The sequence below is a fragment of the Microtus oregoni genome, unplaced genomic scaffold (genome assembly GCF_018167655.1).
Source record: "Microtus oregoni isolate MIOR12 unplaced genomic scaffold, Mior012 000008F_ref0000371, whole genome shotgun sequence".
Taxonomy (NCBI): Eukaryota; Metazoa; Chordata; class Mammalia; order Rodentia; family Cricetidae; genus Microtus; species Microtus oregoni.
Genome location: NW_024543067.1, coordinates 55,376,557 through 55,392,790, shown reverse-complemented (window position 1 = coordinate 55,392,790; position 16,234 = coordinate 55,376,557). Strand labels below are relative to the sequence as shown.

Genomic DNA, 16,234 nt, shown 5'->3' with positions numbered 1-16,234 from the left:
TGGATGGAGGTGGGGGTTCTTTGGACTTCCCACAGTCCAGGGAACCCTGATTGCTTTTCGGGCTGAGGGGGGGGGGGGGGGGACTTAATTGGGGGAGGGGGAGGGAAATGGGAGGCGGTGGCGGGGAAGAGACAGAAATCTTTAATAAATAAATTAAAAAATTAAAAAAAAAGAAGTAGAACTTGCTTGGCAGGGCAGTGCACAACTTTAATACCAGCACCTGAGAGGCAGGTGCAGACCTATCTCTGTGAGTTTGAGGCTAACCTGGCCTACCTAGATTCGGGTCAGCCAGGGCTATATAGTGAGACCCTATCTCAAATAAAAAAGTAAATGAATAAATACAATTTTGGGAGTATAAAAAAAAGAAAAATAACTATCTCTTGGTCATAAGAAAAATTAGTATTAAATTATCAGGGAACAGATTTTTGATTGAAAAAACATTTTTTCATACTATATATTCTGATCAGGCTTTTCTCCTCCTCATCCTTTCCCCAGACCTTCCCCACCTCCCCAGGCTTTCAATCTCACACCTTTTCTCTCCATGTCTAAAAAAAAAACAGTGAAATAAAACAAAGAAACTAACCAGAAGAGAACAAAAACAAAGAAAAGACACAGCAGGAGAAACATTTATGGAGACACACATAAATGCACATATAAAAACCCCTTAAAATCACAAAATAGGAAATGATAATATACAATCAAATGTCAGTAAGGTAAAAAAAAAATGCCTAAACAAAGCAATCTGAGACAAAAGATTTCCAAAAATATCATAGAGTTTGCGTTGTGTTGGCCATTTATTTATCCTAGCATCAAACTTGTATTGAGGAATCTGGACAAATATGTGTCAATTTATCCAGCCAATAATATGTAATGTGAGTCTGTCACACTTATATTATTTAATTCTCACTAAGAAAAATTACATACCTTTATTTTCCTATAATTTCTAATATAGATCTAAACAACTAATAAGACTAAAGTATCAAGCCTTGTGTTTTTGTTAAAATTATTTATTATAGAGATCAAACTTTCAGTGGTTGGGCAGTACACTTCATTGAAAAATTTTAGATAGTCAAGATATTGAGAACATAAAAAGAAATGACCAAATGAATTTATTCACAAAATAAAGAATCTTAGCTAAAAGAACACATTCTATACATATAAAGCAAAATGAATCATAAAATGCTTTGATGGATTAAAAATATATTTATAGGTCTTAAAGGTTACGCTCTGTAGGTGAACTATGTAACATTCAAGAATTGCCTTTTCCATGTGTAAGGAGTTATAAATCCATTTCTCCCTGAATCACCTTCTTTTTCATAGCCAAACAATCACATACTAATAGTACACTCATGGATAGACACATGTTATTGTCTCTGGACTCCTTTCTGAACAAAACTCCTAGATATGGTATGTTTTTGTTATGATGAATATTTCTTCATATATGGAACTTCTTTTTTTGAAATAACTTATTTAGAGCAACTTTGACATCCCTGTTCCTCAGGCTGTAGATCATGGGATTCAGCATGGGCACAACAGTCGTATAAAACACAGAGGATACTTTGCCTTTGTCTTTGGAGCTGACTGAGAAGGGCTGTAGGTACATGAATGCCAGGGAACCAAAGAAGACAGCAACAGCAGAGAAGTGGGAGCTGCAAGTGCTGAAGGCTTTGAATCTGCCCTCAGTGGATTTGATACGGAGGATGCTAACTATGATGAAGATGTAAGAACCCAAGATGGTCAGTGTTGGAATAAAGATATTGAAAGCACTGAGACATAGAAGTACTACTTCATTGATAAATGTACTGGTGCAGGCAATCTCCATCAATGGGAAAAGATCACAAAAGTAATGGTTTATTATATTAGTGTTACAGAAAACCACTCTTAGCATGCAGAGAGTATGAACTGCTGCACCGATGAAGCCCATACCATACACTCCACCAACTATCCAGGAACAGACTTGGTAAGACATAGTGACATTGTAGAGCAAGGGATTACAAATGGCAACATAGCGGTCATATGCCATGGCAGCCAACATATGACATTCAGAAATAACAAAAGCAATGAAGAAATAGAGCTGAGTCATACATTCCTGGTAGGAGATGACATTCTTCTTTGCCACAAAGTTCACCAGCATTTTGGGGGTGATGATAGTGGAGTAACAGAGGTCAATGAAGGACAGACTGCTGAGGAAGAAGTACATGGGGGTGTGCAGGTGGGAGCTGAGCACGATCAGGATGATCATCCCCAGGTTCCCCAGCACTGTGAGTAGGTAAATTCCAAGGAAGAGGAGGAACAGGGGAACTTGCAGCTCTGGTTTTTCTGTTAACCCAGCAAGGATGAACTCTGTCACTATGGATTGATTGCCTTCTGCCATTTTTTTCCTGAGAGTTCTATTTAAGAAGTGAAAAAAAAAGGAATTATATATTTGTTGTTTTTCCTTACATTGAAGTGTAATATAGAATTTAAATCTTTTGGGACAGATATTTCAATTTCTCTGACAAATCTTGTGCGTGTTGGATGGCAAAAAAAGTTTGTGACTCCAAAAACAGGCAAATAACCAGCAGGTAAACATCTACATCCATCATTGCTGTATCACAGAACAGTATGTTTATAATTGGTCCCAAATCTCTGGAGAGTATGTATGATTACTTTCATTTTATTTCCTCTGTACTCTATATACCTTACTAATATCATGCTCTATGGAGCTTTCATATTCAGATATGTATAACATCTACAAGAGAACCTAACCAATACAGCTGGAAGTCTGCCATGGTAACATATACAAGTAATATAAAAGCTTTTTGTACTTTCATTTAGCATTGATTCAGAAGTTTTATTTCTGTTAATTAATCAAGGAAATAGAAAGAAGACCCTTTTATGTGGAAATCAAATATGAAGTTGCATATTCATATTAACAATGATGTCCTATACAGACAATTCTAACCCAGTAATATTTCTATTGAACTGGTGTATGAAGTCAATGATGTTGTGGAAGACAAGATCAATATGAAAACTCAAGAATTATAGAACTATCATAAACCTGTAAAATTCTTATGAGTAAGTGAGAGGGATTTAGAGGAATTAAACAGCTAAGTAAATGGAATTCAAAGATTCAACATTATAAAAAATGGAAAAACAATTCTAAAATGTCATATAAATTCAGTGCAATACTTGTGAAATCAAAACTGTGTTATTGTAGATACTGACATACAGACAATAGAATGCCTAGAGAATACATGTGGCCCAGGAAAATCAGAGAGACTTTGAAAGACAGGAATAAAGCGGGAGATTTTACTTTTTCCTACTTGGAAATTTTTTAAGTGTTACAATATCAAGGTAGTATCATATTGACTTAAACACAGGTGCACTATGAAATGAAATTACTGGTCTCAAAATGAACATCTTTTAAAAAAATAGTTTAGTATAACTATTTTATGACATTTAAGCAGAGATAGTAATTTTATTTCAACATATGGCACCGAAATAATACATAACTCCTTTTAATCAATAAAATTATTCAAAAATGTGTACTGGAATAAATATAACAGCCAAATTTATAGCAATTATAACAATAATAATAAAAAAAACACAAGCCAAAATTTTGCAAGGTTAGAATTGATGATAGTTCTTAAATAAAATGGCAAAGCAAAAACAATCATACAAAATTAATAAGCTGAGAATTATTAAAAATTAAAAGGTGCTTTGAAAGACATAACATATAACTTGACACATGAAATGCAAAGAAGTTCAAGGATTATATTTTGAGAAGTTATAGGTAGTGTACATAAAGAACTCACACAACATAACTATTAAAATGACAAATGATGTCATTTGTAGTGCTCAGAAGATATTAAGGTTCTCTATGCGATGCACACACGGCCAACAACCACCTGAAAATCTCTGTGTTATCACTGCTTATTAAGGAACTTCAAATCAAAACCATAATGGAAAAAATATTTCACACCAATTGGAAAATTTACAATAAAAAGATAGTAAGTGTAGTTGAGGGAGTAAAAAAAATATTCATTCTTACACATTTCTCCTGGAATTTTAAAATGATGCACAGTATTTAGAAAGTGGCATTGCTTTAAATAAAAAAACCAGTTGCATTAATATGTACCTAATAATTTCAGTGATAAATACATACCCTCATGAACTAAAAATGTTCTTACATAAAAATTTGTATATTAGTATATAGAAAAGTGCTTATGATAGTCCATGGTTGGAATCCATTCAAATGTCATTCAACAATGAATGGACAGGTATGGTGTACTTTGACCATAAAATGGGGCACTTATGATAGTCCATGGTTGGAATCCATTCAAGTGTCATTCAATAATGAATGGACAGGTATGGTGTACTTTGACTATAAAATGGGGCACTCAGTAAGTATGCCTGAAATCATGAGAGTTGTCTCGTTGTGAGACTGAAGCATGCCACTTGAAATTAACCAGGCATGGGTAACCAAATATTATAGGACACAATTATCAGTGTCAAGAATTGGTTATCCATATGGATTGAAAGAGCTGTCTGCCAGGTGCTATGGGAAAGGAGACTGTCATGACCACTTGTGATAATGAGGCCTTAGTTGGGATGATAATAAAAAATGTTCTGTCATGGAACATGATAATACCTGTATAGCTCCTTGATAATACTAAACACATTGAATTGTACAGTGGAAAATATGTATTTAATAGATACATGATACATATATGCATCATAATGTATGTATTATAATAGTGAGGTAGCAATTTGACACTGACTTATACTGTCTACTATATCCTGCTGCTTTGTTACCCTCCTGGGAGCTATTTCCATAAAGACTTTGCCTCATGTCAAATATACCCATTTAAGTTTTCTCTAGGCTATGACATCCCTCTCTTGTAAGTAACTAAAAGTGCTTTGATGATTCATATGCTAGCACAATTGCTGAGTATTTTGTTCTTTCTAAAATATAAAGAAGAAAACATAAGCTCTTGTGTTAATCTCTCTCTGTGTCTGTCTGTCTGTCTGTCTGTCTCTCTCTCTCTCTCTCTCTCTCTCTCTCTCTCTGTGTGTGTGTGTGTGTGTGTGTGTGTGTGTGTGTGTGCAGGCATGTGTAGGTCATAATGTGCTTATAGAGCTCAATCTTTAGACATGGTTCCTTGCCTTTCTCAAGACAAGGTCTCTTTGGCTAGACCATCCAAGGCTAACTGGTCCCATTAGCCTCTGTAGTTTCTTCTTTCTCTGTCTCCTTTTTTTTCCCCAATGAGATGTTGCAATTGGCTATTATTATTTAAGGATGTTTTTTAGTGGGTTCTTGGGATCCTTACTCAATTCTTCAGGCTTATGTAGCAAGTTCGTCTACCCACTACAGAGTACTCTCAAACCCAGGCCTTTGAAACTATTAACTGATAATGAGTTCAAAACACAGGACACAAGATACATAATTGAAAAAGTTTCTCCTATGGTATTTTATGAGAGGGGCAAAAAAGGACAAAAGCAAAACAAAACAGAGGAACTATTAAGTGGGTCCAGTAACAAAGATAGCTGAAGAGATTTTCAAAAAAAAATTCAGATGAGGTCCTTAATAACTTACCTCACATCTATTCTTTTCTAACTGCCTGAACGACCATCTACTGCCAATGATTACCATCTCCAATGTTAGCTTGAAGAATGTCTAGAAATTAATGTTATTGTTTCATAAAAGCTTAATGTTCTGAGTAGTGTGTTGTCTTCATTCATGAACCTTTACCAGTTTTAATAATCAGATGGGTTTACCTCTATAAAAGAGCTTACATACACACACATAGGTATGCATTGAACATGTCCCCAAAGTTCTGTTAGGAATTTAATCTCTAATGCGACAGTGTGAAGAAGTGGAACCTTAGAGGAGACTTTACAAGATGAAAGTAAGTTAGTTGTCATATTATAGGTGCCTAACATAAGAATGAGTTTGGACTCTAGTGCTATAGTGTATGTATCACTTTTCTTCCTTGTCTTCCACGACGCGAGGATCCCTCTGACACTGGACTTCCAAGCATCCAGGGATTAGAGATAAATGAATTTCGGATCATTACCAATTGCCTATTTTAGAATGTGGTACTGTGTTAATCAGCAGACAAGATACTGAAACATATCATTATACAATTCTGAGGATTTCACAAGCCAGATCAGTGGTTTTTCTGCCACCCCTGCCTCTCATAAGCTGTCTCAGCAAACACTAGTCCTCATCACAAGATCTGCATTTTCTCTTGCAAAGTCTTTGTGTCTTTGGCAGCAGTCAGGAATCCTGACTCCTAACAGTTAACTAAGTTAACTTGAGTCTGTTTCTTATATAATATTTTAGTCCCATCCTGCAGCTTTGTGTTCTACTCTGCTAATGCCATCTGTCCAGTTGCATGCCTTGGAACTTGACAGAGAACCATCCTCCACTGAATCAGTCGATTAGTCTAACCTGAAACTATCCACTTTAGAGATGACTAGGTCATCAGCAAAATGCCTTAATGGTTTAATGAAATGAAATGTTAGTTATATTATCTTAATACTATTGAGTAGTGAATAGTGACTATAAAATATACGTAATTTAATGCTTATAACAGTCTTGCAACACTGTCACAACAATTTTGGTAATCATATACATATCCTCTACCAAATTTTTACACGCATGACTTTTTTCCACTCTCTCTCTCTCTGTCTCTCTCTCTGTCTCTCTCTCTCTCTCTCTCTCTCTCTTTTTCTTCTGGCTGTTCAAACAGGCTGTCATGGAACTTACTCTGTAGACCAGGCTGGTCTCAAACCCCAGAAATCTGCTTGCCTCTGCCTCTTGAAGGCTGGGATTAAGGCATTCACCACTACCTCCTGGTTGTTTGCTTTCTTTAAATGTGTTTAGAATGCTTATTAAGAGGAAATCTGCCTTAGGTTCTAAGTGTAATACCTTACTATAAACTACCAGAAGTATACTATACAGAGAATCATACTGTATTCAGGTAAAATTAGTAAGATTTAGTACTAATTGCACATGCCCTCCCTATGTGCCCCACATATCATTGCAGGAATCACCTTTATATTATTTTCTTTGGATTTGACTTTTATGCTTACCTTACATAAGTAAATAACTCCTCATTTCTTCTTTTTTACTGGATTATTTCACTTTGCATGGTGTCTTCTGAGTTTATCCATGCCATTTCAAATTAAATTTCCTTTGGAAAATAAACATTGTGTTATTTTTCTCTCATGACAAACACGTGATTGGTAAGACATATTCAGTTCTTTGTTTCACTATGGTCTTGCTAGGTTAATGCAGTAAAAGGTTTAAACAATTCTGCAATATATTATTCAGTAGTTGATAAATCTACTTAGTACTGAATATGTACTAATGTACATGGCACAGTTGTATCTGTCCATAGAAATAAAAAACAGCATCTCCTAGTTATATGAACCCTGGAAACATCTAAAACTGTGTCTTAGGGTTAGAAAATATGAGTTATTATTAGGTAAGAATTTATATCTAAGTTTGCCTTGAAAATACATTTTATTAACAACTTAGCTGATATCATTCACAAATTTTATTATGAAATTTATAGACTATAATAATGAACAAACACCTAATTACTATTTTAAGAAGTATTACTTGGGCATGAATGTGAACTGACACTAAAATAATTTAATGGTGATAAGCAGAAATACTGTTCTGAGAATTCAGGCTAGAAATATATTGGTGGCATATGCTCCTCAAATGTTCTAATATAGAAGTTTGAGGGGAAACAGGAAGTCAGTACACCATGATGGCAGGTCCAAAGCAGTGTGGCTGCTATGGTCTGCCTAGAAGGGGTTCAATGGATGCTTTTCAAATGGAAACGAAGCTAGAAGGATTACCAGTAGACTAGGTCGACACAATTTTCAGGGATAACAAGTGTAAGAGGGTTTTGAGTTAATGCATATATTTATAAGAATAGCATGGTAAATAAATTAATCATTTCAAATGATTTATTTAAAGAAATAGGAGATCCAACATGACAAATATAGGCACACAAGTTAAACAGCAGTGGATGAATCATGTTGTTTCATATGTGTATTTAATAACAGTTCTTTATAAATTGAAATTGTCCAGTAAAAACAGTCAAATAGATGTAACTTGTAACTTGTATCTATATATCAGTAACAAATTATTGTTACATTTATTGTATGTTACTTTGAATGCTATTTTGCTAACATTAAAGTTCATACAAATGGAATAAGTATAGGTAGAAAGGTGAAAATGGTCAGGTCATTCCTATATATTTGTGTGTTATTGGGAAATATGAGTGATCACCATCCGACAGCATGAAGAAATTGTGATATCTGGGATCTAGAGTTCATGGTGGGCCTCTGAAATTCTGAGCCAAACTAGAGTGAGGAGAACGCAATGCATATGTTCACCTTTCTTTACTTGGAAACCCATCTCACTGTGAAATGTGAACTGGAGGCTCCGTTCTCTTTTGTGAATTTGCTCTTCATTTGGTGATGCTGATAATCCAAAGGAAAAGCATAAGTTTTCTACTTTTAAGGGATCAGAATACAAATCGCTAATTCTGAGTATTTCACATGCTCATACAAATCCACCATCCTGATTGCCCCACAGCTTCCCAAGGCACTTACCTGAATGATGTTATTGTCACATAGCATCTCGTAGTGAGTTTTCATTAAAATATATGTAAAGGAAATTCTCTCAAGATTTCTTTCCACAAGGGATAAGTTGCTGTGAGACAAAAACAATTAAAGTTTCCTTTAGCATCCTTTTTATAACATTCCCATTGATTCCCATGTGTACAGTTCTTTCTTTTTTGTTGAAGTTGAACAACACTTAAGTTAAGGACTAGAACCCAAGGTCTTGAGATACGGTTGTCAGAGACTTTTACAACAGTTTCCAATTTGAAAATAGTTTCTGAAATACTGGAGAACCAGAATCTGGTCTTTTTCAGTTTTATTAAGGCTTGGAGAAATACATAATGATTTGTAATTGTTATTAAATGTTGCTAACTAGGGCTGGATCCATGACTCAGCAGCTAAGACAGCATACTGCTCTTGCAGCAGAACTGAGTTCACTTCCTAGCACCCATGTCAGGCATCTCCCAGCTGCCTCTCACTCAGGCTCCAGAAAATCTCATGCCCTCTCTGGCCTCTTTGGGCACCCATACATTAATTCAGTGCACACAGAGACATAGAAACATAATTGAAGTAAAATAAAATCTTAAAAAAAAACCATTTTAAAAACATTATATATTGTTACTCACATATTTTCTTATTTTTTGACATTTAAAAATATAACCACAGAGAAAGTGCAAGAAATAAACATGCTAATGTAAGCTGGAATGAGTATCAAGTGTAGGATTAAAGTAAAATCACTATAGATAATAGTTGAAAGGGTTGTTTTCATAAGGATACTGTTTGAAACATCGGTAACTAATGTACTATAACTGAAAACTAGACAGTAGACAGGAGCACAGGATGCTATGGAAATTAACTTCTATTAAATAACTAGGATAAAATTTTCAAGAACAAAAATTTTCATGCGAAAACTTAATAGAAACTACATAAAGCATAGGGCCAAAATTACAATAATAAACAATAAAGTTAATATTGGCTGTTTGGGTTTTTTAAGGTATTTTGTTGATCTTTTGGTGTTTTCATGCATTGTATTTGTAAATATTAATTTCTCTTTCCAAGCTTCTCTTAATCCACTTTGCTATGCCATCCTCACTCAACTTTGTGACCTCATTCAGATTTTAAAATTCATTGAGTGCAATTTGTGCTACTTGTATGGTCACTCTTGTTTGTGGACCAACCACAGAAGCATGGCTGATTCTAAAGAAAAATCTCCCTCTCCAGCAACCAACAATTGCAATAGCTTCTCAGCTAGGGGTAGGATTCTGTGTACTCTCCACCAGTGCTGGGATTTTCTGTGACTTGAGCTTGTGTAGGTGTTGTACAAGCTGTCATAATTTCTATGGTTTCCTATATACAAATGTCCTTCAAAGGCTGTTTCCTTACAGTCATTCACCACATCTGGCTCTTTCACTCTTACCATGTTTATTTCTGATGTGATAGCTGAACATTTGGAGGGTTTTTCACTATTGTTGTGTGTGGTGATACTTTCTTTCTTTGTTATCTAGCAGCAAATAAAGCTTGACTGGAGATCAGAGAGCAGAGCTAAGCCACTAGGTTAGCCATAGAAGCAAGGCAGAGATGGCACACATTTTTAATCCCAGCACTTGGGAGACGGAGACAGAGGCGGAGATCTCTTTGAGTTCAAGGTCACCTTGTGCTACAAAAGAGATGTCCCTAACTAGGTCCTTGGGCAGCTGAGGAGAGAGAAGAGCCTGAAATGGCCCAATCCTATAGCCATACTAATGAATATCTTGCATATCACCATAGGACCTTCATCTGGCGATGGATGGAGATAGAGACAGGACCCACATTGGAGCAATGGACTGAGCTCCCAAGGTCCAAAAATGAGGAACAGAAGGAGGGAGAACATGAGCAAGGAAGTCAAGACCGCGAGGGGGGCACCCACCCACTGAGATGGTGGGGCTGATCTATTGGGAGCTCACCAAGGCCAGCTGGACTGGGACTGAAAAAGAATGGGATAAAACCGGACTCTCTGAATATGGTGGACAATGAGGACTACTGAGAAGCCAAGGACAATGGCACTGAGTTTTGATCCTATCGCATGTATTGGCTTTGTGGGAGCCTAGCCTGTTTGGATGCTCACCTTCCTAAACCTGGATGGAGCGGGGAGGACCTTGGACTTTCCACAGGGCAGGGAACCCTGACTGCTCTTTGGACAGGAGAGGGAGGGGGAGGGGAATGGGGAGTGGGGAGTGGGGGGAGAGGGAGGGAAAAGGGAGGCGGAAGGAGGCAGAAATTTTTAATAAAAAAAAATTAAAAAAAAGATTGATCCAACCTAAAAGAGAAACAGCCAGGCAGTGATCTCTCATGACTTTAATCCCAGCACTAGGAAGGCGGAGACAGGAGAAAATATGGCTGGGTGCAGAGAGTTTTATAAGGTGGGAGGACACATGAGCTCAAGCAATTTTGTCTGAGGATTTGTGAAGACAGGATTTTTGCCCCCTTTGGTTGAGGATTCAGTAGAGGTAAAAAAAAAAATCACTATGAATTTTTATTATGAGGATCAATTAGAATTCATGCTATAGTTGTTCTATTTAGGGCTGAGGACTCTGCAATCCCTGACTTTCTACACCCCAACTACTGTCGGTCTCAGTGTGCTTCAACATCTACTGCATCTGATGCTGAGAGATACACCAATTAATGTATTCTTAGCTTTGATAAGTGTGGCATTTAGGTGGTAGCAAGAGTTAAGACAGGGTATCATGTACATAGGAGATATCTTAATATTATTGTCAATAATTCCATAAGTATAAAAATATTCTGAAATAAAATTGAATACCAGAACATTTGGCCTTTTTTCTTGAAGGGAAGGAAGAAAGGAAGGAATGAAATAACAAAGGAAAGAAGGAAGCGGGAAAAGAAGAAAAAGTCTTAGACCATTATTCCATATTTTCTGTGTCTCTACAACTATAGATAATTCTTTTTAATCATTATGCTTTTTATTGGCCCATAATTGAATAATTTAATTATTTATAGCGCATTTATAATCCATTTGCAAATTAACAAGAAATTTATATATATTATAATTTCTCTCAAGCACGTAGATGTCAAAAAATGTGTATTTTTTCTATGAATGTATGTATTGTATTGATAAGTGTTTATATCTGTGGGCATGTGTACACACCCAAACATGCACTTGTAGAGGTCAGAGGGCACCAATGACTTCTATTGCTGTCTTCCATTTCTTTAAGTCAGGATCTCTCACTGAATCTGAAGCTTGGGATTGTATAAGATTTTGGCTAGGGTGGCTGGATATTTAGCCCTGGTCGTCCTCCTGTCTCTCCTCTCCCTGCGTCAGAATTACAGATGTACTGCCGCTCTCACCTTTTCTAAACTTGGGTAATGAACTCAGATCTACTCGCCTGTGCATCAATTCCTCTTATCAATTGCGGTATCTCAAGCCCCTCTGAAATTTCAATGTTTTACTGAAAATGATCACAAACTAAAGAAATTTGTGATTGGTCATGGAGACACATGCCTCTAAGATGTCCTATTAGAAGGATGAATAATAGGTGCTGTGCACATGGAAACAGTCTGGAGTAGAGAATTAGTTTACAGGATGCCTAGAAATAAACTAAGACTTTTTCTTAAAATAAAACTGTTGTCAAAATATTTCTATAGTCAGTCTACCAAAAGAAGTCAGACACACAATTTGTAAATTGAAATATTTGCAGTATTCTACCTATCGAGCTTAAGATTTTTGTAGTTCAATAGTGTATGAAAATCACTTCTACTTTCAAGGTCATAATCACGGTTGCATTTTAGAAGATGAGGCTGAGATCACTTCACTGTACACAGAACATCCATTGTTTTTATGTAGAGCTTGGTGTTTTAGATTTGCCTTGCTGAATGGCATCCCTCTTTCTTCCCAATATATGTGAAAGGAACAATCATCACAGGTACAATTTTTATTATGTATTATGATTTTAATTGGAAATGTCTCCTACAGCTAATGTCCTGATTAAGTTGTCATGGTCACTGCTTGTTTTGTGAGGTTCTGGAAATTTTGGAAGGTGGGGTGCAGCTGGAGGTAATAGGTCATAGCAGAATGGTCCTTTGGGACTGTATTGTTCCTAGTCACTTTTTGTCTTGCTTTTTGCCTTCAGGAAGGCTCTGATAGTGACCCATTTTGCTAGTGTAATGTCAAGAAATTTTGTATCAGAGAAATAAATGACAAACTCTGCATGAGTTTATTACCCCAAATTACCACAGTGTTTCATGATAGGATGTTAGGCTTCTTTTAATCATTAGTACTTTGATATTTATTATTCTGTAACTATATTTAATTGCACATATGTTTATGATATATCTATCCCTCTATATCTATATTTATTTATAAATATATAATAAACACTCATAGACATATAAATCTTAATTTGTATAATTTGGTGGGATAAGAGAGGGGTATAAGAGGAAGAGCTTATTTGTGTATAGAAAATCAGGAAGGGTACTTCTTCTAATGTTCAAATAGGGGAATAAACTACTTTGTGTCATAACAATTTTTGATGGTGTACAGTGAAGCAAAGATGACACAACATGTCCCCATTATGTATTTGAAGCAAGCTAAACAGAAGTCAAGTACTGCTCTATACCTGTTAATAAATTAGAGTGAAGCTGGGTAACGAGGGAAAAGGAGGCCAATGCTGTGTTGTGGACACAGTGCAACACAGGGTAAGCATGGTGCTACTTGGAGACGCCTCTACTTTCATCCTTGATTGTAGTAATAAGAGCGGCGGGGCTGAGTCCCCAGCACCCAGGCTGCCTGCTCGGCTAGCTTATGCCCCGAAATAATTACACGGACACTGTATTCTTTTAAACACTGCTTGGCCCTTTAGCTCTAGCACTTACAGGCTAATACTCACATCCCGATCAACCCATCTCTAATAATCTGTGAGAACCGGTCTTACCTGGAAGATTCTAGCCTGGTCCATCCTGGGTCGGAGCTTCATGGCGTGTGTCTGCCCAGGAGCAGGGCATGGCGTCTCTCTGAGGCGTCTGCTCCCGAGAGGAGAGCTGTGGAGTCTGAGCTCACTTCCTCTTCCTCCCAGCGTTCCGTTCTGTTTACTCCTCCCACCTATCTTCTAACCAATAAAATGGGCCAAGGCAGTTCCTTTATTAGCCAATGACCTTCCTCCATCACTTGATTCTTTAGACTTCGAAGACTAAAGAAGTTAGCAGGGATATCATTTGAATGTAGCTTTAATATAATACAGAAATATACAGCTTCCTTTATGACCAACTTACAAAACACATTCTCTAAAGGCAGATGCTTCCTGGTTCCTGCTAACTGCCTATGTGTTTGCATGATTTTGGCATGATAGGGAATTTCAAGAATTGTTTCTTGTATATTAATCACTGATACCTCTTAGAGATGGAGTCTCATCAGCAAAATGCCAAATAATTTCATGGAATGAACTTTTATTTGATGATCTCTTAATATTAAAGTAAAAATGCTATAAAGTGGGTGGTAAATATTTATTATCTACAATATGATCAATTCATATGTGGTAAGTGACCCACATGTCATATAATATATACAAACAAGTACAATAGGAATACAAAGAGACTTTTGTGGAATAACAGAAGAGACAAGCTGAATAGAAGTCAAGGGTAAGAGGAAACCAAGGACCTTTATTCTGATTTTCAAAATACAATGTTCTCTTGTTTCTACTTTTGTTGTTATACTATAAGAAGACATGAAAGGAGGTGTCTTGTCACATATTTGAAGGAAAGCTGAAGACAAACCCACCAGAGTTCAGTGCCTACTACATGATTCAACTGAAATGACAAATGGAAGGCAATAGGTTTAAAAGCCAATGCTGGGAATAAAAATAAAAGTTCCAGTGCTGTGCTTCTGGACACAAATTACAGTGAGCAGGGTACCGTGTGCTATTTGGAAATCTCCGTGCTTGTCTTTGTAATGCAACATGTTTAAAGGCTTTGGTGCTCCCAGGAATCACGAAGTATAGAGGTTTCTAAATCAATAAGGAAGTGAATAGAATAAATGGGAATTTATTCTAGGCATACAAGAAAAGCCATGCTGCTGCTCCTGACATCTCCAGGAGATGTGAAAGATGAAGGCAACCAGGAGATACTGAGACTTTCTGATGTGGGCGATGCCATCTGACACAGAAGCAAAGTTTATTGTTTGGATTTTAATTGGATAATGGCTGAAAAATAAAACTTATTGGTTAAAAGTTTCTTTCATGCAGGTCAGGGACTGATAGGAATAGTTAGTTTGGGTGGTATGAATACTATATGTTATTAGACCAAAAAATTTCAAATTTTAATTTTTTCTATATGAAAAATAGCACAACAATACACTTGTTAGAGACATCACTTCTGAAACGGATATTCTAAAATGCAGTCTTAGGAAAGTACAGTAGTTATTTCAATTAGAAAACAATACATTAAAATTTCAGAAAAACAAAGAAGCTGGCAAAGTCCTAAAACTGGATCAATACCTATGTCAAGAGTATTTGAGCAGTTGTACAGTTTTATTCAATGTTTTTAGTATTATTTCATTGACAGTAGGAGCAATATTATTTTTAATATGTTTTATAGTCCACAATACAGTTCTACATGCTAAGAAAGATTTAGAAGTGATGCTTTGAGTCATTTTTGCTTAATCCACTTATTTTAGAGATCACTCTTTCAGATATAGTTAGTAATACACTTAATTGAGAAGGGTTTGATATACAAAAGCCAAATAATAGAAGCTTTTCTACTATATGTATTTATTCCCTTCAGTGAGAGACATTAATATCACCCCAAAAGAGCCATGTTCCACACACATAAAGCATAATGAACTATAAGAAGACTTTGGGATTGTTTTGAAACATAATTAGAGGTGTGGCTAGTTAACTACATGTTGATAGGCTCCACGGAATCCCAAAATGCTTCTTTCACTTATCTAAATAACTTGGGTCCAATAATTCCTGATATTTTTTCTCTCCCAAAGTTCAGGTGAAGAGAGGCAGAAGTGAGAATACAAGCAAAGAGATCGTGACCATGAACCTGAGCTAATGGAAACCTTCCAACTCCAGGCTGACAGAGAAGGAACCAGCATAGGATCAACTAGACCCTCAAACTGTGGATGAATTTGTATGGTTGGGGAAGACTTCGGGGCCACTTGCAGTGAGACCAGGATTTATACATACTGCTTGTTCTAGATTTCTGGAACTCACTTCCTCTGGAAGGATACCTTATTCAGTCTATATATAGTGGACATGGTACTTCCTCAAAGCAATGTCTTAGACTTTTTTGACTCCTCACGGGAAGCCTTACCCTTTCTTAAGCGTGGTTGGGGGATGGGATGGGTGTGAGAGGGGGCAATGTGAAGGGAGCAGGAGGAAGGAGGGAGTGGAAAATGGATTTGACATTTTGCCAGTAAAATGAGAAAATATATTTTTTAAAAATAAATTTTTAAAAAAGAAAGAAAAAAATAAAAGATGAAACAAAAAAAAAAAGAAAATAACCATGTACTAATAAAAATTTCAGGATTTGACATGCATTGTTGTCTCAAGGTATTTTTTCTTATCAAAACTATAGATATAAGGCATTTTTGCTAATGTAAAATATCATT

At 36.3% G+C, this 16,234-nt stretch overlaps 1 protein-coding gene across 1 annotated transcript; it reads right to left on the bottom strand.

Annotated features, from left to right (window-relative positions):
- Window positions 1-1,435: 1,435 nt before the first annotated feature.
- LOC121451612 (olfactory receptor 150) lies at window positions 1,436-2,383 on the bottom strand. The gene has a single exon (XM_041657303.1). It carries the CDS (start codon window positions 2,372-2,374, stop codon window positions 1,436-1,438), a length of 939 nt encoding a protein of 312 aa, XP_041513237.1. The 5' UTR covers window positions 2,375-2,383.
- Window positions 2,384-16,234: the final 13,851 nt, after the last annotated feature.

Excerpts from the sequence above, each read along its gene's own strand:
- LOC121451612 (XM_041657303.1), bottom strand. The coding sequence starts at position 2,374 with ATGGCAGAAGGCAATCAATCCATAGTGACAGAGTTCATCCTTGCTGGG.